At 36.0% G+C, this 25,395-nt stretch overlaps 1 protein-coding gene across 1 annotated transcript; it reads left to right on the forward strand.

Moving 5' to 3' along the window:
- Positions 1 to 1,135: 1,135 nt before the first annotated feature.
- LOC139966328 (thiamine pyrophosphokinase 1-like) lies at positions 1,136 to 15,277 on the forward strand. Its single transcript, XM_071969214.1, has 7 exons — positions 1,136 to 1,599; positions 2,294 to 2,444; positions 6,267 to 6,339; positions 6,981 to 7,076; positions 7,531 to 7,677; positions 8,482 to 8,593; positions 10,373 to 15,277. Exons 1-7 carry the CDS (start codon positions 1,407 to 1,409, stop codon positions 10,510 to 10,512), a joined length of 912 nt encoding a protein of 303 aa, XP_071825315.1. The 5' UTR covers positions 1,136 to 1,406; the 3' UTR covers positions 10,513 to 15,277.
- The last annotated feature ends 10,118 nt before the right edge of the window (positions 15,278 to 25,395 follow it).

Consider the following 25,395-nt stretch of genomic DNA (forward strand, 5'->3'; position numbering starts at 1 on the left):
CGTTTTATCTTGCCTGTTTTTCACATGAAGGGAGAAGAGAATTAATCTGGACTATTTTGAAGTAGCTTAAACCCATACTGGTGTGCTTCAAGAATTTCCCTTGGGAGCCTTCCCACCCACTTTTGTCCACGATATAAGATCTGCCCTAGAGCCACATACAGAGATAACATTCCATATAGATCGACCTCGTCTGAAAAAGTTGTACGCCAGCGAGATCTCAGAATACGGATGGCGCTATTTAGGTAAACCAAATAATTTCTCTGTGTAGGTACTTTGAAGCATGTAGATATGAAAAATTAAAGGTCTGCTATATAGACCCCAACTATAGCACGCTATTATGGAAAGTTTCTTGAGATTACGTAATCGACCTAACTTGGTTGTATAGTGACCTCATTTTACCAATTAGTCTGCAACGCCTGCCACATATTTTTTTCTTTTATGATGGTCTTTGTGTAAACGATGTATGATTCACTACACTGTAGACATGAACATATTTCCACAGCGTTTACACAAAGAGCCTAATGGTGTTATTAATCTATGCAGGCTAACTGTAAAGCCTGAGGTCGGTTTACGACCGTGGCAGGTCGATTACGTAATCGCGAAACTTTCCTAGCTATAGCGTGCTCTAATTGGAGCCAATAAAGCAGATCTTTAAATTAGGCAAAGTTGACAAATGCTTGTAAATGGTAAATTTATAACATAATATTACATTTTATTTTTTCCAACACACGCACAGGCCTTCCTACATCCATCCCATTCTACTTCGTCCACTAAGTGTATTGCATTCCAGTCGGAGGAGGTGCACAAGCAGCTAATTGATTGGCTTTCTTGTATGTAATCAACATCAAGGCAGAAGACAGCTACATCTTTTACCATTCAGAACACTCCAAAGTGTACTCGTCCCTCCCAATTTCAAACACTTTTCGTATGGTCCTCCTAGAGATTTCATGCCCTTTTAACTCTAATTAACTGAGTTCTCTTCGTTTTGTGAACTGCCATTCCATAGCAACTTACTACAACTCTCCATAGAAGTCGTCCCTGTATAAAGTTATTGCTGTGTGGGAAATTCCCTTTTAAGTGGTTTCGTCATATTCTTCGATTTACCAGGCCAGCTAGCCACACAACAAAGCACGTACGTTTTTGTACACTGTAAACGTTAGACACTGTCCAATGTCAAGGCTATACCGTTATAATGCTAAGAGGTCACTTTGGGCTGAAAAGCCATGGATAGATTTAACTTTGCTACAAAATATAGTTTTCGTGATTTCAAAACAGCAATAAAATCTTTTGTGACGGATTAGACAGTTCGTTACACTTGATGACTTTTACAGAAACAGTTGGAATGCTTGCCTGCGGTGTGCGGGGGTTGTACATTCTTTGAATTGTTCATATGGTTGCCATACAGTATGCTTCATCTAGGATGGGGTTTCGGGGTTTGCAGTCACAGAATTGTTTTGTACACAAACAAGATGGCTACTGCCGAAGAAGACGTATTCTATTCTGCAACAGCTAGTGCTAATGAGTCTACTGATACCGAAGGTGACGGCCCAGAACCAAGGAAAAGATTGCGACCCTTGTCGTGCTTGGAACCTGGAGTTAGTAAGTGTTTTCTTTCGCCATGAGTGGCTCTCTCAGCGAGCAATAATAAGTGAGATGACACATGATAGTGTAGGTCGTTGTGGTATAGCAAGACGTAGCATTCCATGAAGTAACTTATACGTATGTATACGTACCTACTGTAAGCAGGCTAGTGAAAAGCAGTTATGTTAATTAAACAGGCAGTATAAACTAGTATGAATTTTAGAAGTCAGTCTGAACCAAACCAAAAATAGTACAAATTGAAATAGGTGAATGGGTTATTCAAGTCATGCAACAATGACAAAGTTAAGTTCCGCATGTAATTTTCTCCCCAGAACCTAATGTGTTCATGACTTGAGAATCTTCACTTGATGTTTTCTGAGCAAGTGAGCATGGTTTGAATAGTTTAGGACTGTAACGACAGGACTCAGGGTTTTTTGGCATGTTGCAGTTGAGAGAATGGAGGAAGGGGAGGGGACGGGAGAGGAGGTGATGTTCTGAACAGATGTATTCAGACCAGAAGATCAGAAGCAGTTTTGGACTCTATTAATATAGGGTTACATGTGTTTGCAGTGTGATATCCCAGATGTGTGAATACTACATGGCTTGACAAGAACGACTCAAAAGTTACAACTCACTGGAAAAATCAGCTCTAAAATAATTGTTTCTTTGACTGATCCACCACCCTTTTTTGGGTCATGTTTGTTATCCTCAGAGATCAGCTTAGCTCTGATTGTCCTCAATCAGCCTCTCCAACACCAATATCCTCACCTTATCCAACTCTGGAATCGAGGTGTGATTCGGGCGGCTACCGATGGAGCAAGCAATCATCTACATGAGATTATGATGAACAAGAGTAATTCAAAGTAAGCATATGTAGCAACATACTATCAAAACTCAGGAAAACAAGATGAGTAGATGACCCTAGCTGTTAGATAAAAAAAAATATCTTTCAGAAATTGAAGAGAAGTGACCTTGGCTTAACTGGTAAAATAATTATGATAGTATGAAAAAAAGCATATAAAACTTAAGAGATGGCCAACTTGATAATCTAGGTAATCATTTAATTAAGCACAAAGTTAGTCTATATTCCAGAGAGTAATTTATATAAGGTATCACATTGCAAACTGCAATGCAAAAAGACGTATACATACAGAAGTTTATGTACACATGCAGGCACCATAACAGTCTGTAAGGGAACGTTTAGAGCCTTCCAAAGTGATGTGCAAATGTTGAGCACTAACTTATTCCCTGTATTCTGATACCCATGTATGTCATAGGTCCTTGTGTGCCTCAGTAAACATCTGCCACACATACCAGACATTGTAAACATGTTCAACAGAGTTGGTGGCACTAAATAGTTTGCTTCAATCCCATTTGTTTTGTTTTTTTGCCGCCATTGCAAGCATGGCAGCCTAAATACTGGCAGCTTAATAACCTCATTGAGACAGGGATAAGTTGGGTGACCATCCCCCCCCCCCCCCCACCTCCTCCTAGCACTACCTGTGCCACATCCATGTTGGATATCACTACCAGATTCTTAGTTTATTTATCATTGCCAACACTCTAGGTTAGCCTCAACACAGTGAGTTCATATTCTCATTGAATGAACAGTATGATCAATTAGCCACATTGAATTACAGTGAACAAGAACATGGGTTTACCATCAACCAATTCTCCATCTTCTTTTGAACAACACTTATGCTACCAAGACCAAATTAGGGACTGACTGTTGATTCAGTCTGTCATAGGTATCACTACTCTTTACCTGACAAATCGCTACACGAATTCCAAGCAGAATATCACTTTTTCATGCAAAAGCCTTAGTAGTTTCAGTCTTTTGATGAGTAACAAGGTTCACAAACCTCAATACTGCTATGTACACAAGATTCTTGTAAACACTAAATTGTATCCTAGTATCATGAAAAATATTTTGGAGTGAATACAAATGTGTCAACTTATCACATGATTATTTTTGAGCTGTGCATCAACACAAGAAACTTCACTAAATGCAGCTTTAGTCCAAAACCTTGTATATTTTCATATCTGCAAAATAAGTGCCTTAACTAACTGGAAAACATGCCTCATCTCAGTATTATATGTTCTCTCATGAAATCAATTTGATTACTTGTCATGTTATATAGCTCAAAGCTCAGCGATCTTTTCAGCCAAATAGGTACAGAAAATCAACAAGCACTCAATTAAGGTGGACATGCAGATGTCCTGCAATTCATTATACTATCCACCATCTGACATGACCTTTCACCGAATGCATGTATGTCCGGAATTTCTCAGGATGTGAAGCAAAACCTAAAAAAATAGTGTTCGTTGTTTACAGATATCATATTGCTACACAGTTGTTAGACAAATAAGTCCGGTTTCTAAATAAATGCAATCCTATGCAAACATGTATGCATTATCAATTGGCAACCAGCCCTGCCATTGTACTGTACTTATTATCTATGTACATAAACTGTAACTGTTGATATTGTGGAATATGCCATCTACAGGATTCATGACTAGCAGCTCATGTGATTTTGCATCTTCCCTGTGTCGTCGATGTGTCCATTTTTTATGTCATGTTAGTATGGCAACCCTACACTCAAGTAAAACTTAGATGTCAGTTTTATGGGGTTTTTGGGCAGACGGCCAAAAGTCTGTTGATTCTAACTTGCAAAAGTTAAAGTTACTCATGGGTCACACGTGGAAAGAAAAGCAATTTAAAATTCAACCTTAACCCTTTGCAATTTACACCATTTGAATAAACATAGCAACATGCTTTGTTCCCAGTACAGTAAATGTGCTGTAAAATTTGATTCCCATATAAAGAACCCTGCACTTGAAAGAAGTTGTATACTTTTGTAGTGTGATGTGTAAACATGTAGGTCTTTATTTAGATGCATGTGAAAGATTTATCTTTGTAAAACTAAAGTGAGTAATAAATTCAGCAAAAATATAACCCTGAGCTCACCAGTAAGGTTGTAGAAAATTTCCATGTGATTATAACAACACAGACAACTACAGGATAACTAAGTTTATATTGAACAATGATTTAGTGACAAGAATCTGCCAACAAATTCATCCTGTCGAGGAGAGAAACATTTGATTGCAATAACTTTTCCAGATGTTTACAACCTGTACTATACAGAAATACAGAGCACTGGAGAATGTACAGAATGAATGGTACAGTAGGACAGATATGATACATCTGGTAAACAAACTGTTATTGTCTGGCTCGGTTTCTATGCTGCTCATGTTTATGTATGTTAGATTGGGAGTTTTTCTCTCTCCCTTCCTGATTCCAATAAATGCTTATCTTTATCCATCTATATTCTTTCTTTTTGTTTGCTAAAAAATCATGAGTATTGACCGAAACTATTAGCATATTCTTAAGATTGTTCATACAATAGAACTAGAAACTGCTTCCCGAGTTGTGATCATCTCAAGAGTTTCCCAGATATTCATATCGGACTGACTAATTTCTCACTGGAAGAAAATGCTATAAGAGTAAAAGTCTGCTGGAGCAATGATTCACATTTTGACTATCTACAATATATTTTGTCATAAATATTGAACACTTGTAAGTTCATAACATTCAGCTATAAGATTTGAAAACAAGAATTATCCATATAGCCACTTGACAGTGACTAGCATTTAAATACTGGTTCAAGCTCTGGCTGGTCAAAGTAACTTATAAGCTGGGGTTTTCATTGCATACTTGGAGCATTACAAATTTTACTCCTCTGTAAAATTGTCTTTCTAAATGTAAAAGCATTCACATAAGTTCAAGTTGTTAGTTGTATTAATTTGTCACTCAACAGTGAAAGAGAATTAAAGTAACAAGCCACATTCATTCTATGACATATATATGGTTACATATATATGGTTACATATATATGATTACTTATATATGGTTACATATATGGATACATTAGTTACATATATATGGTTACTTGCTGGGTATTGCCCCAAATATGCTAGAAAGTCAAATAATGGTCCCTTATGTTCAAAGTTCAACAAAAATGTTACTGCCATGGTAACAGTAGTTACCCACACTGAGATTTATTGTCTTTCTCAAAACTCCTTTAAGGCTGGGAATAATTAGTACTAATCAAAAACTCTTGGAAAGCGTTTTTGAGACCATTTTTAGCAAATTGTTAGCGTGTCAAAACTGTTTTGACCTTTGACAATATATTAGTAACTGCCTTCTACAGTAGAGTCACTTGGCCCATACAAGGCCTACTGCTTGCAACTTTAATTTTATTTTATATACCAAATTGCAGCAAAGTATCAATCTTTCTGAATTAAGTAAAGTGACAGGTTTTGGTAGTAGCCCAGTTACACAACTACAACAATTTGTTTCATTTTTTTTTATTTAACCATGTACTTAACTAGTAAAGAGTGTTAGTCTAACTACAGGTAAATGAAGAAAGCACATTTTTTAATGCATTGAAGTTGATATCTCAAATCGAACATGAAGTTGACATCTCAACAAAAGCTTTCAACATTAATTGTAAGTTCTCTATTTTAAAACTTGATTTTCTTTATTGGTACATACATTACATAAACATGGCTGCGTATTAACTGATGTGAAAAATGTAGCTTTGTATGTCAACACGAGGGTTTCTCAAATAATGTGCGGTAAGTTTTCTTTTTTAAAGGACTAACTAAAACTTTTCTCTTTCTAGCTTCGTTCCTGATCTGCTCACTGGAGACTTTGATTCTGCTAAGCCTGAAGTCTTGCAGTTTATGAAAGAAAAAGTAAAGTTTGTCTTATTGATTTAAACATTTTAACTTGCTCAAAACTTGCATTTTGTTACAATATCTCTTTTTAGCAGTGAAATGATGGATGATACTTTGATTCAATAATGATCTGGGATTTTAAAAACAATGGTTGTCACCATCATTTGTGATTGAAGTTTGTGGCTCATGTTGGGTGTATTTGTGGAAAGATAGTGGGCTGGTGGGCGGTTGGGTTAGGGATGTTTTGGGGGTTGGGTTGACATAGGGGTGTAGACTAGGGGAAGAATGGGAAAGATTCTCTGGCATGTTGGGAGGGAGAATGAGTGAGAAGGTTCCAATTGTATAAATGTGAGTTTAAGAACATATTGTTCAGTGAGGAGGACATTACTTTAATCTCACTTGATGTGTTGCTAAGAGAGTTGTATAGATAACAACCAGTTCAAACATAGACGGTACTTAATAGACAGTGCCACTGTTTCGTTAATTGATGTAATTTTAGTACCTTAGCAATATTTGTTGACCTTAACACTGGAATAAAAATATAAATGGGCAGTCCTGGACCAAATAAGAATGCCTTTGACAAGAAAAGATTTATGACATAATGCTTAAAGTAAAGTGAGGATGTACATATATTCATGTTTCTTCTTGTTTCTCTGCAGGGTGCAAAGTTAGTGGAGACGCTAGACCAAAATTTCACAGACTTCACTAAGTGCCTCCAAATTGTCGACAGAACCATCGAGCACAATAAATTACATGTAGGTACTGCGTAATTCTCTCTTGTCAGTTTCACTTAAATGAGGGATGAAGGATAGGAGGTTCTTAGCAGATGCAACTGTGCTGGAGGAGATGACACATCTTTCCAAAGATAGTATAAATCTCTTAGTCTACAAGGTTCTTTGTACAACTTATGTATATAATATTCTCCAGCATTAGGGTAGAGTAATGTGAGTATATATATGCCAATTGCATGTAGGTGTCTCGCAGCTTTAGATTCAACAATATGTGTTCTTCCCAAGAGCAACTTTCATAAATCTAGCCACTCTTTCCTTCGCAGTGAAAGGTGATGAGAGTTTGTAACGTGGTAACGTTGATCAAGTTCATTATTTATCTGACAGGTGTGTTAATGGTTCATATTAGTATACTAACTGGTAGTGATAGGTCCATCCCTAGCCATGACGTACATCAGCCATGTGTTTCCTTTCTCGATAGGTAGACTGTCTCGTCGCATTGGGAGCATTTGGAGGACGATTTGATCACATGATGTCCATCATCAACACCTTGTTTGACATCACCAAGACCGTAAAGTACCCTGTCTATCTTATTGGAGATGACAACATAGCGTGTCTGTTGAGGCCGGTGAGTTACTTCAGTCGAGATCTGGACCCGTTGTCAAATTTAATCTTTATAGTTTTATTTTTTGGTCTTGACAGTTTTGATATCATTTAGAAAAATGTTTGTACTTCTTTCCTCTGTTTGCATTTCAGACCTCTGTTTCTTGTCATGCAAATACGTCTTAGTGTATTAGCTTCTTTTTTTTGGGGGGGGGGGGTTAGTATTTATGTCACAATGGATGTGTCAGGCTTAAAGGAAGTCTTTTAAAGGTTTTAAGCAAAATATAAAAAGTGAGGCTAACCTATCTTTTGTCACAAATGCATCTATTGCCTAGTTCTAATTTGCAAGTAAAGTAAAAATTGTTAATTTGTAAGTATCAGGAAGTGCAATTTTGTTAGCTTTACTAGATATAACAAATGCTTCACAGATGCAGTAGGTATGATGTCTGGGTTGAGAAAAAAAGTAGTGAATTGTTTTGTTGCTATCGATAAACCAGACAATTTGAAACTAACATTTCCAAGTTGGTATTTAAATCTGAATCATGTCCTTTCATATAGCAAAATGACTCCAATGCATATTACAGATCTCAAAATAAAGCATCACTGAAATTGATGCCACAATAAATGAAATAATATATCCTTTTTTTTTGGGGGGGGGGGCATTTTTGGCTCAATAGGTCCTTGAACAAAATATATGTTGCCAGGCATTTTACTCAATAATTACTTTTTAAGATGGTAGATGATTTTCTCTTTTGATGCTGTAGGGTTATTATTTGTAAATCAGCAAATCTACTCTTTTTCTCTATTTCTGTTTAAATTTTTTACTTAGGGTAACTATGCCATAGAAGTAGACACTGGTCTAGAGGAAGGCTGGTGCTCCCTGATTCCCATCGGAGGCAAATGTAAACATATAACCACAACTGGCTTGAAGTATAACCTAGGTAAGTTTTGTAGGAACCTATTTCATCAGACATGATTAAAGTAACTTTGTGTATCAGATCTCTTTAGTTATAGTAAAAATATTGTAAATTTTTGCATTATTTTTTTTTGGGGGGGGGAGGGAGGTTAATAAATATTTGATTTGCATTGCTCCCCTGTTACCAAGGAATAATTAATACACAGATGTAGAGTCCATCACAGACGTTATAGGTCTCTGTCATATGAAATTGTCTTCACGACTTGTAACCTGACATGTTGTTCATTAAACTCTACAAACAGAAATGATAACAACTCTTGGCAGGTCTGAATTTCCATCTAAAGCCGTCACCTTTGTGTTTGTCATTATTTGATCATGATTTCTTTAAGATGTGGGATTGGTTTGTCAGCTGCCATTTTTGAACAATGCTATGTATATACAGTACTAGTATGCTCATGTGTGGTAATAAAATATTAGCAGTGGAATATGCTGAAGTAAAGTTATTCTTGGTGTCTATCATTTCAATCATATTTGGAAATTATGTTCAAATTTTTCCAAAGTTCCAAAGGGATGAGTGTCATAGTGAACTGAGATTCTTCAAGCTCTATAAGCCAGGGCGATGTATTATATGTAATCCTAACAACTACACTATTTACTAAAACCAGAAAGTCAAATGACTTAGTGATTCCTTGCCAATATGAGAAGAAACTTTAGATACAAAATTTTCCAACGATCTGAATTGCTGAGCAGGAATGGCAAGTCTTGCAGAATTGATTAATTCAGGCCTATGCAAAGAGGGTTGAAGGTCAAACAAACTTTACTTCTGCTGCTCACCACAGGCTACCAACATACCAATTTTAAAGTTAAAGCAAATTTTACTTCTTGAGATATTGTGTTGACAAGGTTTTCAGGCCTTCCCCTCTAATGACCTTTACACTCCATGAAAAACAGTAGTGATCATATACTTACCACGGGCTACCAACACACCAAGTTTGAAGTTCAAGCAACTTCACTTCTTGATATATCGTATTTACAATGTTTTCAGACCTTGACCTCTCTTGAACTCAAATGACCTTTGAAATCCATGGAAAACAATAGGGATCATCTACTTACCAAGTGCTACCTACATACCAAGTTCCAAGTTCAGGCAACTTTTGGTTCTTGTGATATCATGTTACCAAGCCAAGGTGTCAAATACACACATACATACACACATAAACACGTCATCACCATCGCATAGATCCTTCGGCAAAAGATCAATTAGTCAATCAGTATCTTGTCAGATATTCTAGCCTTACTAAAATCCCATGACCTGTTCAAATTGATTCAAAATTTTAGTATCACCAACTCAGTAATTGAGCTCACTGTAAAAATGATTCTGCAGTTCCTACTCTTCACTTTTTTGGAACATGTTAGCAGAGCAGAACCCTTGGCATGGTGAAGTTTTGACAATTTGATAATTTCCAGAGTTCAGAGTCTATACATAGCAGGAATGTATAGAACTAATGAGACAGCAAATCATCTGTTAGTCATCAAATTTAATTTGGATGACTCATGGGCAATGGAATCTTCTCAATTAGTCTAATACCAAAGGGTTTCAAATTTATTGTATGTATAGCTAATGTATTGCTTGCATTACTGACAGCAAATATGGCCAAGGAGTATCCAATTAGTTCTCATCATGCTTGCTATGTGTGAACCTCCACATCTTATTGAATGTGGTTATTTGGGCAATAACAATTGTATATCAGTTTTCTCAGCTTTACTTAATATGTCCTTTACAAATTTATTTCTGTCTTTCTAGAAAACCAAGGAATGCAGTTTGGTGCGTTAATCAGTACATCAAATTACCTTAAGGATGATGCCAAAGAAGTTACCGTGACAACCGATTCTCCAGTGCTCTGGGCAATGGGTATCAAAAGGTTGAAACTGAAGGAAAAGTAGCTGCCACTATATCTCATAGTTTTCTACTAAAGAAGGATTTGGTGCTTTTTGTATTCCAGAAGTAAAGCTGCTTCCAGAAGGTCAGAGTGTTGCCAGGTGCCTAATATGTCTGTCATACTTTTGTCAGGGGTGATGAGCTCAAAGTTAGACAATCGGGCGTGGGTCAAGTATCGTTGAATCTAAGTTCACTGTCTGAAATGTTCTGGGTCGTGTTGAAGGAGGAACAGACGTGATGAAATGGTGGACGTTGGTTATGCAAGCAGAGTTGTAACAAATCGCATCGTTTTACCGTTGAGCGAAGTCATTAATATTTATTTACCTTGCTATTCATGTTGGTCAAAGTCTTTGACATTGTTTTCATTTAGGAGTTAGAAGTAGTGACTAGAATTGTGATTTTTTACAACAGTGTAAACCAGCAAGTGTATCAGGTGTTAGAGAGCATTCAGTACCTCTGGCATGACAAGTTAACACTTTATTGTCCAGTTGTATACAGACTGTATCAAACATGTTCATGTTCAGGTAACACAAATAAGGAACAAGTTTCTTTTCCCTTGTCTTCGTTAACTACACTGCCACAAAAAGTTGGTCCAAATCAGTAGTTTCCACAAAGTTTCCTCTGCAAATTAAATTTCAGAAAATTTAAACGTTACTTAAATCGGAAAGAAATATGTAGCTGCACATTATGGTATTTTCAGTTGTTGTGCTCTTTTACAGACCACAAGCAATCAAAACACAGTTCCGTGCACTGTCAGTTAACCACAATACAAAGTGATGCAAATATGTTCTGTATAAAACCTCTGATAGCGACTTTACTTGGTGCTCTGTGTGAATGCTTCATTTTGTTCCTTTTGAACATATAGCTCCAAAAAAGCTTCTCATTTCTATTACTATGTACGGGTAAACATGCAGGACACAAGTGCAACAGGCAGCAGTTCTTAATAAACAACAGTAATTACAGTATTTGACATAATTTCAAGACGAGTATATATTGTTTTTATGTATGTAAGTATATTAGATCCTCCTGCAAGCAGGAACTCGCGAAGAAACCTCATTGGCTTATCAAAGCCGCAAGCTGACCGAAGTCAGTCTCTTAGGTTCATATTTAACGTCCATGATTATGAATTGTCAACAACTCTGTAACTGGACGACATATACTTTAATCTTGGAGTGACTCGAACTCGGGACCTTATGATTGAAAGGCACCGGCGTTAACCACTGAGCTAACACTCCTTTACGCTCCCACTCAACCTTAGCTCCACTCCACTCTACACTGCCACACCGAGCTAACACTCCAGTAAGCTGCCAGAATTTATACAGAAATTATGGAATTGATACCTGGACTTAAATTTTCTGTCTAGTGGACAATCATAACTAAATTTCTGTGCTTTATGTCCTATTCAGTATATTAACATCAAGATATCCTAGAATTTTAAGTGACAATTTAATTATACTATTCTGTCACTACCCTGTCCATTAACTTTCCACCGAATTTACACTTTTTATTGTGCTATAGTCACGTAAATTATATGATATTATTCTATTCACATAAATTACAACTCATTTTCATTTGAATCATAACAGTATTTAATGGCAATAAAAAAATTGTTGATATTGTTTTCTTTATATTCATTTTTTATTTATTTTTGCTAACCTCTGCATGGAAAAAATCTTAGAGAAGTCTTGTTAAAAGCAGTCATCAAGGAAAAAGGAAGTTCAATTGTTTTATTCTAAGTTTTTGTTAAGTTTATCCGATGAGAGTTATTGAGTCCCATACATAGATTTTAGATTCTGTATAGTGAAAACTACCATACTATGTAATCTTCATAGTTGTAAGTTAAGCTTCATTTTCATTTTCATTTGAATGAGTTTGAAGAGAACACAAAATATTAAAGTAATTTAAAGTGACTTTTCTAACAAATCTAATTGAAAATGTAAAGGAGGTAGTAGGGAGGGATCTTTGTTTCGACTTAAACCTTTGTCTAACGAAACTAAACCTATAGTTATTGTCATTGTCATCTTGTCTTTTGTTCTTAAGAATTGATCGTCTCAGCGATGACTTTCATTCAACAATTAGTTTTATCGATAATGAATCTACTATTCACCACAATGTATATATGTACATTATTGCAACAATGCATGGGAGGACGGACTTAATAAACTGCCTTAAAATTGAAAAAGGAAGAAAGGAAAAAAATACAAGATTTCAATCAAGGTGTTATTTTGATTTAGACATTTTTTTAATTCTTCATGAGGTGTTGTTTTAGTTTCCTCCTTTCTCATGAAATTCTTTGTAATGTTCTTATGTTTTGTACGAGTTGGTTCTTTCTGCACAAATCCTGCCTCCTTTAGTCAGTTCATGACTGATGACTAATACCTCAAAAACTTCCCACTGTTTTTTTTTTTTTCAATGCAGTTTTCAAGTTGTTGTATGTTTTATATCAATTGATACTGCTAAATTTTGAAAAAGAAGTGTGTTCTTTATTTGTTATTTATTTTACATGTCTTATTTACTTTACATGTCGCATATTTTGTTTTTATCTTGCAACAGCATACATGCTGGTTGTACAAGCTGTGTAATATCTCTTATCATACATATTCATCAGAAACTGCATTGTTACATTGCATTATTACTGTCATTACATGTATTTGTGTTATGTTTATGTAGCTACACTGTTTTGTAATTAATATGTCATTTCTGTAAATTTTGTAATTGTAATTTTGTAATAGTGTTTTAAGATGGGACTGTTCCCCAACTTATGAGGTTAAAGGTTCTATGCAATGGACAACAACAGAACAGGGTGAAGGGCAAAGTGAGAATTGTAATTTCCAGGTTTTTTGTAACCCACAATCAATAATAAGAGGAATAATGATCGTTAGATTCAGGTCTCTCAAGTTTGTTAACAGTATTATTAATTACATGCAAGTCAAACAAACACAGAATTGAAAGAAACAAGGGTTTTTTTCTTTCAAATATTTAATGATATTTCCAGCTTTCTAATAATTGAAGTGATTATGTCCATCCTCTAAGTGCAGTGCCTTACAATACAACTCATGCTAGAAAACCATTACTTTTCCAGATTTAAGAATGCTCGAGTGGAGTAAATTTGAATGTCATTTCAAACATTGCAACAAAAAAAAGCAAGTTTCCATTTTTCCTTAAATTCATCAATTTTTAAGGTATTATATTAAAATGTGAAAGTTGTTCTCATCTTGCCAGAGTCAAATTATAGTTTTGAAACAAAACTTTGATGTTACTTTTCTTCTTTTTACATTTTGTAAATGAAGTGACCAATATTTGTATTGATAGATTGAATACAAACTCTTCAAGTCTCGGGTGAAGCTGAGTTAATTGCAGGATCATATTCTGGCTAGTACATCTTTAGCCCTGACGATCCACCCAGAAATCTGTTGAGCATCTTCAACGGTGGATTCAAATGATACTTGAAACATTGATTGAGCATATGTAAATTTTTCCCTCTATGAATATCTTCAAGATATTTAGCTGCATCTTATCATTCCCAAACATGTTCGCTGTTAATCAGCTCTCATGACACAACACTGACATCAATGACGACAAGAAACAAGAAAATGTATAATATCTTAGATGAAATTACTTTATTTGTAAAATACAACCAAATGCCACAAATCCCATGTGACACTAGCAGGAAGTTTACTCAGTGTTCCTTAGAGCAGAAAAAAAAAGAAAAAAAAATTGTGAAGAAAAGTGACACTACGATCACCATCTAATAAACAAGACATTAAGTAATTCATCTCAATATCATCCTTACACAGTTTCTGTACAATTTTTCATTAAATTACAAACCCTTATTCTCTAAACTGTAACAATCTATTGTCATATACCAACATAGAACAAAGGCTGAGATATCAACAGGGACAAAGGTCATATATCAATCTGAAATGTGTGAAAACTGGTCAAGTTTTGTCTTTAGGTTGGCACACTAAACTTTACACTGCGATCAAGCTCTGCTTGGAATTGAAGAATTTGAAAAAGGAGGATCCCAAATGCAACGAGAAGATGGTTGCTACTTTGTAGCATTGCTAGAGTAAGAGAGAGAACCCAAAGAGAAATCCTCCATTCACCAGGGACAAACCTTGATGAGGCATTGAGTCCATGAAGTTTACTAAAATATTAGAGACTGAGATGACAGACACTTGATTTAAACAATATGTAAAATGGTGAAGGGAAGGGGAGGGTAAGGGGAAGATAATATTCAACATAAAAGGTGAAACAGGTCAAAAAGAACTACTTAAAACGAAAACTAAAATGGCTAATCATGATGACAATGTGAGACTTTGTTTTGCACTTTAACGAGAACCAATATGGACAATATATCAATGAAAGGACAATTCTCAGAAAACATACTGTAGATAATTATCAGCAGTTTAAAGCTTAATTCAGTTAAAATATTACAACTGATATATCGTAACAAGGACACGAATACTGGAACATGGCGTAAACAAAACGTTGAGATTGGCTTTCATTAAACTTACTCATACTTCACTAGGTGGTAGTGATGATATGGAATGATAAAGGCTGTACCTTAAATTTTATCTTTGTCAGTATATTGTCCAAATTCAAAAGTCCTGATCACATTACTGTACATCTGATGTTGTTCTCTGCCTATTGTCAGCACAATATGATACCCCAGGTGTTGTTCGAATAGCTCATCTCTCATAGGATATCTAGTCATAATTCTGCGTTCATTGTCACAGGAAGATTCTGTGCATTTGTCAGGATTGTCCAGGTCTGGTATTTTACATCCTGATGAGTAAAGGCTGAGCAAGGTTGTTAAAAATTGGTAAAGTACTTCTAGGATCCCCTGCAAGAAAAAACAAGAATACAAGGTTTTAATTTGTCTGTACGCATCAATGCTGCTTTTCGGACCTACAGGCTGAAATAGTTGTCCACATTCAGTATAAGAATTAGGATACAAAATTCTCTGAATATTTGTTCTGAGCATTTCAGCCTGCAATTACATATTAGACAGGCTGAGTAATTAAGTTAATTAAGGTAATTTATTCTTACCTCCAACGATGAAATTAAATCTACCGTTAAACACAATGAATGTTCTGTAAGCAGGTTTTTCCCATCCATTCATTTTGAATGGATGGGAAATGGACAAAACCAAACTTTCTCAAACAACCAACCAGAAGATCAATCAATGAGACTTATAGAACACTACACTTACTCTAAGACCGGAAGCACACAAAGAAAAAAGGTTATTGCTGTTATGCCTCTCTGACAGCTTCTCGCAGGAATTATTACACCTAACTTGATTCTTTAAAGTAGATGAGCCCTAGATACATCTACTATGAGTGTGCCGTTAGGATAGGCCCATGATGATCAACATTTATTCCGTTAGATATATACGGTTTTACCTATGAGCCTCTTTTGTCCTTTTCTGACCCTATATTTGCAGGCTCCGGTGGAAGCCCTCATGAACCCCCAATAAAAAGTCAGCAAACAACAGGTTGAAAAAGATACTAGGGTCTTGGCTAACTGTGGTTGCCTTTTTTTGTGCAAAGTAAGATATTATCACTTGAGGCTTCAAATATGTCTTTGTGCTCCAGTGCAGCTTCATGAGGGGGGGGGGGGGGGGGTGATAATATTTGTTCCAATTAAAAGTTTGCACAGTTAGCTGCTTAAGTCACTATCAAATTTGCATATTTACAAAATATCACACCAGCTGATGTTCTACTTCCTATTTTCTTGCTGACATGAAGAATATACTCTTTTCATAAATCTAGCAATATTTTCCTCACAATTTGCTTAACTCTATGCAATTTCTGTTATTTCCAGTAATATGGGATGTAAGATTACTTACACTATGATGTTGTTAATGGGAATGTGGATCAGCTTAACAAAGAATCCGATGAAGCCCATGATGCAAAAACCGATGGCAGTTGCTATGGCGATCTTCTGAAATTCTGCAGAGTACAAAACAAAGAAGACAAAGTTTTACTTTAAAGTAAAAGAGAACTTTTGAATAGGGTACCTCAAAATATTTATTACAAAGGTCAAAAGACAGAAAATGGTGATTAACAGCTGTTATCAATATTGAAAAAACTCAAATGTACATAGGATAAAAATTGTGCTACAAACAACAACTTGCTGATTTTCCTAAGATTGCTAGTACTCATCCTGATCTAACAAAACTTTGTCTACTCTTTCAAACGTCAGTTTATTTTTCATTCTTTAAACGATTTCTTTGTTCAAACAGCATGATCTTGTACAACAATGGAGCTCCTTTAATTCTAGTAATCAGGATACTTGTAGTAATCGGCTCTTTCAGTCTCATATTCTGATACCGAGATGACCACATCTCTATATTTCATGCAATGTTGGTAAGGACGTGACAAACATTGAGCCTTACAAACTGCATATGCCCCCCCCAACCCAATGACTACTGTGGATCTGTATGGGATCCGTCAACCAAAGAACTTAAACAGAAACTAGAATCCGTTCAAAACAGGGGTGCTCGGTTCGTAACCGCCGATTACAGAAGGACTAGCAGTGTGTCACACATGAAACAAGAACTGAAATGGGAACCTTTGGAGGAAAGAAGAAGAGTGACTAGAGTCTGCATATTACACCAAGCCCAATCGGGTCGCCTTGCCATACCAACGCAAAAAATTCTGCGCCCGGTCGTCCGCTCTTCAAGACACGGATCTTACATTCAAATTCCCTGCAACAAAAACTGTTTAAAATTCTCATTCATGCCAAAAACTCTAATAGACTGGAACGCCCTCCCACAACACATCAAAGAAATCGAGGACAGGGATAACTTCAAAGCGGCTGTCGCCCAACACTACAGCCAGAAACCAATCACAGCTTAAACAAGACTGCACCACCCTACTCGTTTTACCCCTTTTAGGGGAGTTGAGTAGTAACATTCCAGATCCAGACTAAGAGGATAACAAGCTCTTGGCATCACCACCAAATTTGATCCTCAACTTTCTCTTTTGTAGATGTTAGTATAATGTACAGCAGCAAGATTTCCCTGTACATACAAATACAGAAAATTCAAAAGTTTGCCTAAAGTTCTGACAAAAATACTCATCATTACTCAAATAGGTCTATAAATTTGTAAACTTTCAATGAAGGCCACATTTATTTCGTACATAATTGACACCAGAATGTCAAAGAAGGTAACAATGATGGGCAGAAGAAACTTGGACAAGCTGATTACCAATATGAAGACTAGAGAATCTTTAAATTTATCAAAATTAGTAAATTTATTACCAGTGCTTAATGCTAACATTTACTACACCATAGATCATGCAGCATGTAAACATCTTAACAAGTCTTAAGTTCTGATTCCATCATTTTGAAACACTCACCTTTTCTGTCTGGTTTTGTACATCTTTTGACAAGCCTTATAGAGTCCTTAATAAAGTCCTTTGCTGGTTTTACAACTTCCTGAATCTGATCCATTTTTGTTCGATTGGAGGAGTTCTCTGTATGAAAGGAAAAAACAGCCATAATTGGTATCATGAAAATACACCAGTACCTTTTGTACCAATTGTAGGATATACATATGTATCTTCTGTCTGAATTTAGAGTAAAAGTCAAACATCTATTGTCTTATTGAAGAAGATAAATCTATCATCAATCACCAACTGTGAATGATTGATAATGCAAAATTTCTACCACTTGTTAACTGATTGTAGGATATTCCAGTTTTGCCTTAACAATTGAAAGTGCAAAGAAATTATTGGCTAGAATAGGATTCAAATGATTTAAAATGTTTTTTCAAATTTCCAAAGTTATTTTTCTAATGCTGACTGACAATTATGATTACCATAACTTGTTCATGTAACTAGTACTAAGCGAAATTCATACAACCATTGTTGTATGAATACCATGGCAAAAAAAGAATCACCTAAAAACTGACCAGCTCCAATGCCATATATATACTTCTAAGGCAGTTGTCAAATTGTATATAGAATTAACTTTATTTTACTTAGCCTGCCCTACTCATGTTCTTAGTGGGTGGCAACGATTAACTGAAGGTTGAATTAGGAGTGTAATACATCAATTTGCACATATTACTTTGTGAGATAGGTATCTACTAACGAAGGTAGCTACCAACCTTTGCCACACTGTAACTATAGAAAAAAAAAGGATTATGCACTGCAAGTATTGATTTACTATAATAGGTCGTCTAAGTCAAGTGACTCAAGACTGCCTTATTTATCAGCCAGAATGGATAAGTCATGTAATGAGCAAAGCCATCTATTTTGCCAACCCTTAAGTTAAAGCTGGTTTAGCAGAGTATACTAAACAAAGTGGCTATTCTTACGACTAGTCGTAAGAATAATTTATAAATACGCATGCGCAGTTGCTTTAACGTGGCTATTTTTACGACTAGGAGTACTATTTTTACGACTAGGAGTAACAATAATTTCCGGTTAGGGTTAAGGTTAGGGCTAGTGTTTAGGGTTAGGTTTAGGGTTACCCTACTACAAGCGAAGTTGCTTTATTTACTTTACTGCGCTTGAATTCGCCGATGTCGTAAGAATAGTTTATAAATAATTGTTACGACTAGTCGTAAGAATAGCCACGGCCTATACTAAATCTCTCATCAAGTGCTGAAACATATGTCCTATATAGGGCCTGGCAGCATTTATATATAATTACTGAGTGGACAACGTTATGACTATGAGCACCTTTAGTTACTTTAGAGCAACTATGTGGTAACGTCTTCAGAGAGTTACATTGGTCTTGGATAGGCCTTCAAGCTTGACTAACGCTATGCTAGACGTTAAGCTAACGTTAGGCTACACTTAGCCTAGCCTTTGTCTAGCCAACCCTTACTTACTACACACGATTACACTTTAAAACATAATACGATTTTCATATAGCCTAAGCCTAATTAGTAGGAAGTCAAGCCAGGAAATTCAGTAATACACGCCTGTCTTGACGTGTTCTGATATTGTGTAGGGCCTACCTGTTCAGAGGGATTGATGATTTGTGGAAGCAGCTGTGACGATGTGATTTGCAATATAGAATGAACGTTCAGGATCGCGTACGTTGACTATGTAATCACATCAAAGCTTGGTACGTAGTAGGGAAATTGTACACGTATGCGTTAAATGGGACGAAGGATGCAAATCAGCTGATAACAGTCAGAAATTCTCATATGACTTGCGCCCTCAATCCAAGACTCAGGGAAAAGTTCCATTTGTGGCAAAACCAGTCCTGTTTAGATCGAGAGAGATCTCATTAAAAAAATAAAGACGAAAAAACTTGAGAAAGCCTTGAGTTAATGACCTCGGGTGTTCTTTGGCTAATGATCAACTGCAAGTGTTCTCATCATCCCTTCGTGCTCAATATTAGCCAACGATTTATCTGAGTATCGAAAGTTTAAACTTCTCAACATCTGAAATTTCAGTTAAGTAGATATGATGTTCCAAGTGCCTAGATATAAAGATGTTGCATATTTATACATCAATATCTTAAAATCACTTTATTCTGATGATATAACTTATTCCAACATTCGTCAGAAACAATGCTAACATAAAGCAGAAATTGCCAATAAGAAAATCCGTCCTAGATAGCCCACTATTTCGTAAAAAGTAAAAAGTAAAAGGTCAGGTAGGTCGGGTGGGGTACCCTGGTTTTTACGGAAAAAGTGGGAAATCTAGGGCAGATTTCTTATAGGCAAGATCTGCTTAATGAAGATGTTTGAAAGATATTAATCGCAATGTTACGTACCCCAACAACTCAGTAGGCTGGTTTGATATTTTTTCACACACCCATCTGTTAACAGTAGTTTGACAGATGTTTGAAAAAGCTATCTTAACTGTTAGAGTGATTGGGGATTTCCACTGCACACTCACACAGTCTAAAGTAAATTGAGAAATACACAGCCAGGGTTCGACTTATGGCCAAAAAATTGCATAGCAACAAATTTCGACAATTGCTATACAATTTTTTTGTTGCATAGCAGTTCCCCAATATTGAATAGCAGTTTTGAAATTACCACAAAACGGACCAAATGTTGGCGATCAATGTATTAACTAGAAAATGTTTGTTTATTATTATTATTTATACTAGTGTTGCTACGATAATCGTTTTCAATATCGGTATCGGCCGATATTTGCAATATCGGCAGCATATCGGTATCGGTAAAATTTTGCCTAATTGCCGATAACAGCAAGCCGATATTGAACTTTTCTTTTTAACAGCAGAGCTACTTGTACTTATTTATACTTGCAATGATTTGTTAATCTGCCCAAGACGATCCATTTCTTTAGCGTCAGTTAAACTCAGATTCATTTTCAATTAATATCCATGGAAACCTGACTCTCCGTAACATCTAAAAACACGTCTACGGCGCGCGAATATAACCAATGACCTTCGTGAACCTTGGCCTACACACAGCATTAGTGCAGCATATATACACTGTACTAACCATTCATTTCCTCAAAAGCCTCCGTGAAAACCTTGAACATGATGCATACAGTAACTGCACAGTTCAGCAGTGTTGGAAAACCTTGTTCAATTTCCCGCGAACCCACTGCCGATTTCCCGCCGGTGTTCGCCTGCCTAGCACGCGTAACGTGCGAGCATAAAGGCGTGGTGTCCAGGGGCCCGTCTTAGGGCTATGGTGGGGTCATGGGGTAGAACCCCTCGTGGGAACCTGGGGGCGAAAGCCCCCGAAAATTGTTGTCATTTTTTGCGATGTCTGGCGATGAAAAAATTCGCAGTTGAGGATGCAAACTACTAACTTTTTTTATTTAAATTGTCACGAAACTGATGAAAATTTTAAAATGACAAGTTAAAGTAGCTATATTATATATGTTATAAAATGAAAAGAGATTTAATCTGTCTTTCAATCTTTAAAAAGTGCAACTTACAAAACTCCCGATATTATGAAACAAACAACGTTCAGCAAAGCCCCGTTTCTAGACTGCCTAACAATGAATAGCGTGCACTATGCGTACATTTTTACAACTGCAGTGTTTAACCCTATACCCAACTACTGTACCAGGGTACATGTGCTGCGAATTTGCCCAGGTACCTTCCCAACAACTGTGAGCTCATCCCCTGTGTAACACCTGTTTGTTAACATTTTTTGGCACGTTGCCAGGGAACCTTTTAGTTACGTGAGATCCGTAACCGCCGAGGTGGTTAGGCTATTTGCTTTACACTTAACTATGGTAGGATATTTTTTTTTTCAGGTTTTTTTTTTTTTTTTCGCTATACGGTCAAGTGAATAAGTTGTACATTGAGTATAAACTCAATAAATTATAACTTCTACATTGTGATCGACAGTTCGTAAGTTAAGGTTTGAGTGTTTGCTCCCAAATCTGACTAGGAATTTGTATCGCACAAATCGGCACATTGTGCGATGCTGATTTGGAAACGTCTCGCAAGTTTGTCGTTTTGGATCGCATTTTGCGATGCGATACCGGAAAAATCGAACACTGTACACAGCCCAAGGCCCATGGTCAGTAGGCCTATAAAGCAGCCATCTTTCCATAAGGCAGGATGGACACCTCCACAACTCAATCCAAGGCCTCTTTTGAATCCAAATATCCCATTTACGATAACATTTTACCTGAATTGATCCATCTGTGTAAGAATGAAATTTAACCAATGTGCCAGGAAAAACAAGGACTTAGAAGAGCTTAGAGGAGGGAGAAGGTGGTGGGCTTGAATGGAGGGGGGGGTGTATTGGGGGATGGGATGAGTGAGTTATCAAATCATTATTGAAACTAACAATGAATGAAAGTACACCAAGATAAAATAATAAACACATATACAGACACATGTACTTTGTTATCATCAGTTGCCATAGCACATCTGCATGTATTATAGTATTTTTTCCCTTTTTCTCTACACAAATGGTCAATTTGTTGGCATCTATGTTTAATATACACAAGACATCAAAATAGATCTTTATTTCCATAGAAAATTGTCTACAAGAAAATGTACACTAGCTTTACACTGGTCCACCCTTACCCAACGATAAATGAAACATACTGACAAACGAACAATCAAACAAAATACACGTACATATACTTTGTACATTACTATGCGAGTACATTTTGTCATTCTTACAATAGCATAAAATTTGCTCATCTCAAAGAGAAAAACAAAAAAATATAGAGAAGAAATCAGAAAGAAGGAAAAATAAAACGGGGGAAGTGATCGAAGAAAAAAAACAACGTTCAGGAGATCTGCCCGACAAGAATATTTTGCTTACCACCCCCCCTCCCTCCACCCCAAGAAAGGGAATTCGTCGATGATAACTTATGAAATCAATTTACTGATCTTAAACAAGTAAAATATTAAATAAAATATCCACCTCCTCCTCCCACCACTGTCCTTTTTTCTTTGTCTGATTTTAAAAGAGAAATTTACTAAATATCTTCTCAGTACCTATGAAACAATACCCTAGATAGTAGACAGTCTGAGCCAGTAAACTAACAGACAAGTTTTATAAATACACAAATGCAATGTGAGTTGTTAAAGCAGCAGGATAATGGTAGGATTAACAGTCACAGACATCTCTGATAATACACTGTATTAAAGGGAGAAGATAAGCTGCCACACAGAATCAGCACAGCTGAGCCAAATAAGAGCATATTTGAAGCTATTTCTGAAGCCGTCAAACTTTAACAGAAGATTCACAACGCTGAAGGCGGGGGAAAAAAATTCCTCTTTGATAGAATACGAATTTGAAATTATCTCTTGTGGATGGATGATGTTTGCTTAACAATAGCAAAACAAAACTTACACTTGATTATTTATCATCGGACCAAACTTCCGAACAGTGAAAGTGATTTTGATCCGAGGAAGGTCTATGTAAATTTATTGCCTTCCATCTTTAGCCCTCAGGTCTTTACCTCGTAATCCTTTAATACTCATCGAAACAGACTGAATCAAACTGCATGTTTATGCAGTGAAGCATTCTAGATATATTAAATGAAGTATGGAAGCTGTATTTAGGCAAAAATAAAACTGTTAAAGCAAACAAAGGTAATAGATTCAAATAGACTTCACTAATAATTCTTATAAAGCAACACTGAATTGCATGCAAGTTCATTGACCTTAGTGTACAATCGGCTGACTCGTTAGGAATAGCAAATTATTACTGAAATCTCATGCTGAACACAATCTGTATAAATACATTCTGAGTAACGGTTGTTCGTTTGCTTCCAGTGAAAGAATCTATAAACATTGTACATTCATATATTTTCTCTTCACCTGTTCTGTGCTACTTTCACTTGGACACTGTTTTTGGGCAATAACATTTAGTCTTGATACATTTCTATCTTTTCATATGTAATGGTTAGGTTGAATTACTATAGACCTATGCAATCATTCACATGGGATCCATAATCCTCTGAGACCCCTGCCACCACCGTCCCCCACCCCCACCGTCCCCCACCCCTACCCCCCCCAGCAAAATGCATATCTTCATCACAAGCACAAACCTAAGTAAAACTGGAATGTAGACATAACTGAATCAGATGCTTTCCGGATACAAAAACAAAATTAAGAAGTTAACATGCATGATTGTTGTCACAGGAATTACAAAGAATCATTATTTCTTAAGTACAATATGATTATTGCTCTGTAAAACCAACAATTGCCCTGATCATGTAAACATCTAATGTATACAATACACTTTTGAAACAGGGTGAAAAAATTATTTTAAAATGTCAGTATCAATTCTATCAATATCAAAAGCAAAATGTTTCACCTACAAAAAGTAGCAAAGGATTCTCAACAACCATTAACTGTCTACCATAATGACTACAAGGATTGCAAACTGAGCTTATCCTTCAAGTAATCAACATCCATTCCAGAAAAGGAACACTTGAATCTTTAAGTTTTACTTTTGAGACAACTATAGTTAATACTTAGAAAAAGAAAAGGATTGTTCCGTTTAATGTCAAAAGCATTATATCATTCATTCTTAGTCTTTTTTACAACATGTAACTTCAAACAGTACACATACATATACTTGTGATATTTTTTAAATCTATAGTCTAGACACTAGTGTTAGTATAAGTATTCATACTTGTACTCAGTGCATTTTGGAAATCTATAGTCTAGACACTAGTGTTAGTATAAGTATTCATACTTGTACTCAGTGCATTTTGGAAATCTATAGTCTTGATACTAGTGTTAGTATAAGTATTCATACTTGTGCTCAGGGAATTTTTGAAATCTATAGTCTACACACTAGTGTAAGTATAAGTACACATACTTGTACTCAATGCATTTTGGAAATCTATAGTTTAGACACTAGTGCTAGTATAAGTATTCATACTTGTACTCAAGCCTTTTTGGAAATCTATAGTCTAGATACTAGTGTTGGTATAAGTATTCAAACTTTTACTTATGGCATTTTGGAAATATAGTCTAGACACTAGTGTTAGTATAAGTATTAATACTTGTACTCAGTGCATTTTGGAAACCTATAGTCTAGACACTAGTGTTGGTATAAGTACTCATACTTGCAATATTTTGGAAACCTATAGTCTAGACACTATTGATAGTATAAGTATTCATACTTGTACTTGCAGTATTTTGGAAACCTATAGTCTAGATGCTAGTGCTAGTATGAGTACTCATACACATGCTCAGAGCCTTGTACTCATACGGAATATTCTACTTGTACTCATACACATGCTGTTGTACTCATACAACCAGTCTGTTGTGATGATGGTACAAGTTATTCTATCACTAGATAATGCCATTGTCTGTATTGTTGTCATGTGTAGTTTTCATCTGCTTCTTAATGGTTCTTAGATAGCCTCACATTTCAGTTGCAGATTGGTACAATATAAAAAAAAATTCTAAGTCATAACTAAACCAGAAGATATATATATCTCTAGGCA

The sequence above is a fragment of the Apostichopus japonicus genome, chromosome 4 (assembly GCF_037975245.1).
Source record: "Apostichopus japonicus isolate 1M-3 chromosome 4, ASM3797524v1, whole genome shotgun sequence".
Classification (NCBI taxonomy): Eukaryota; Metazoa; Echinodermata; class Holothuroidea; order Aspidochirotida; family Stichopodidae; genus Apostichopus; species Apostichopus japonicus.

Bases quoted from the DNA above. Each gene is read 5' to 3' on its own strand.
- LOC139966328 (XM_071969214.1), top strand. From the start codon at position 1,407: ATGCTTCATCTAGGATGGGGTTTCGGGGTTTGCAGTCACAGAATTGTT. The intron at 7,077-7,530 runs GTAGGTACTGCG...CTTTCTCGATAG, and splicing joins TCGAGCACAATAAATTACAT to GTAGACTGTCTCGTCGCATT. The intron at 8,594-10,372 runs GTAAGTTTTGTA...CTGTCTTTCTAG, and splicing joins TGGCTTGAAGTATAACCTAG to AAAACCAAGGAATGCAGTTT.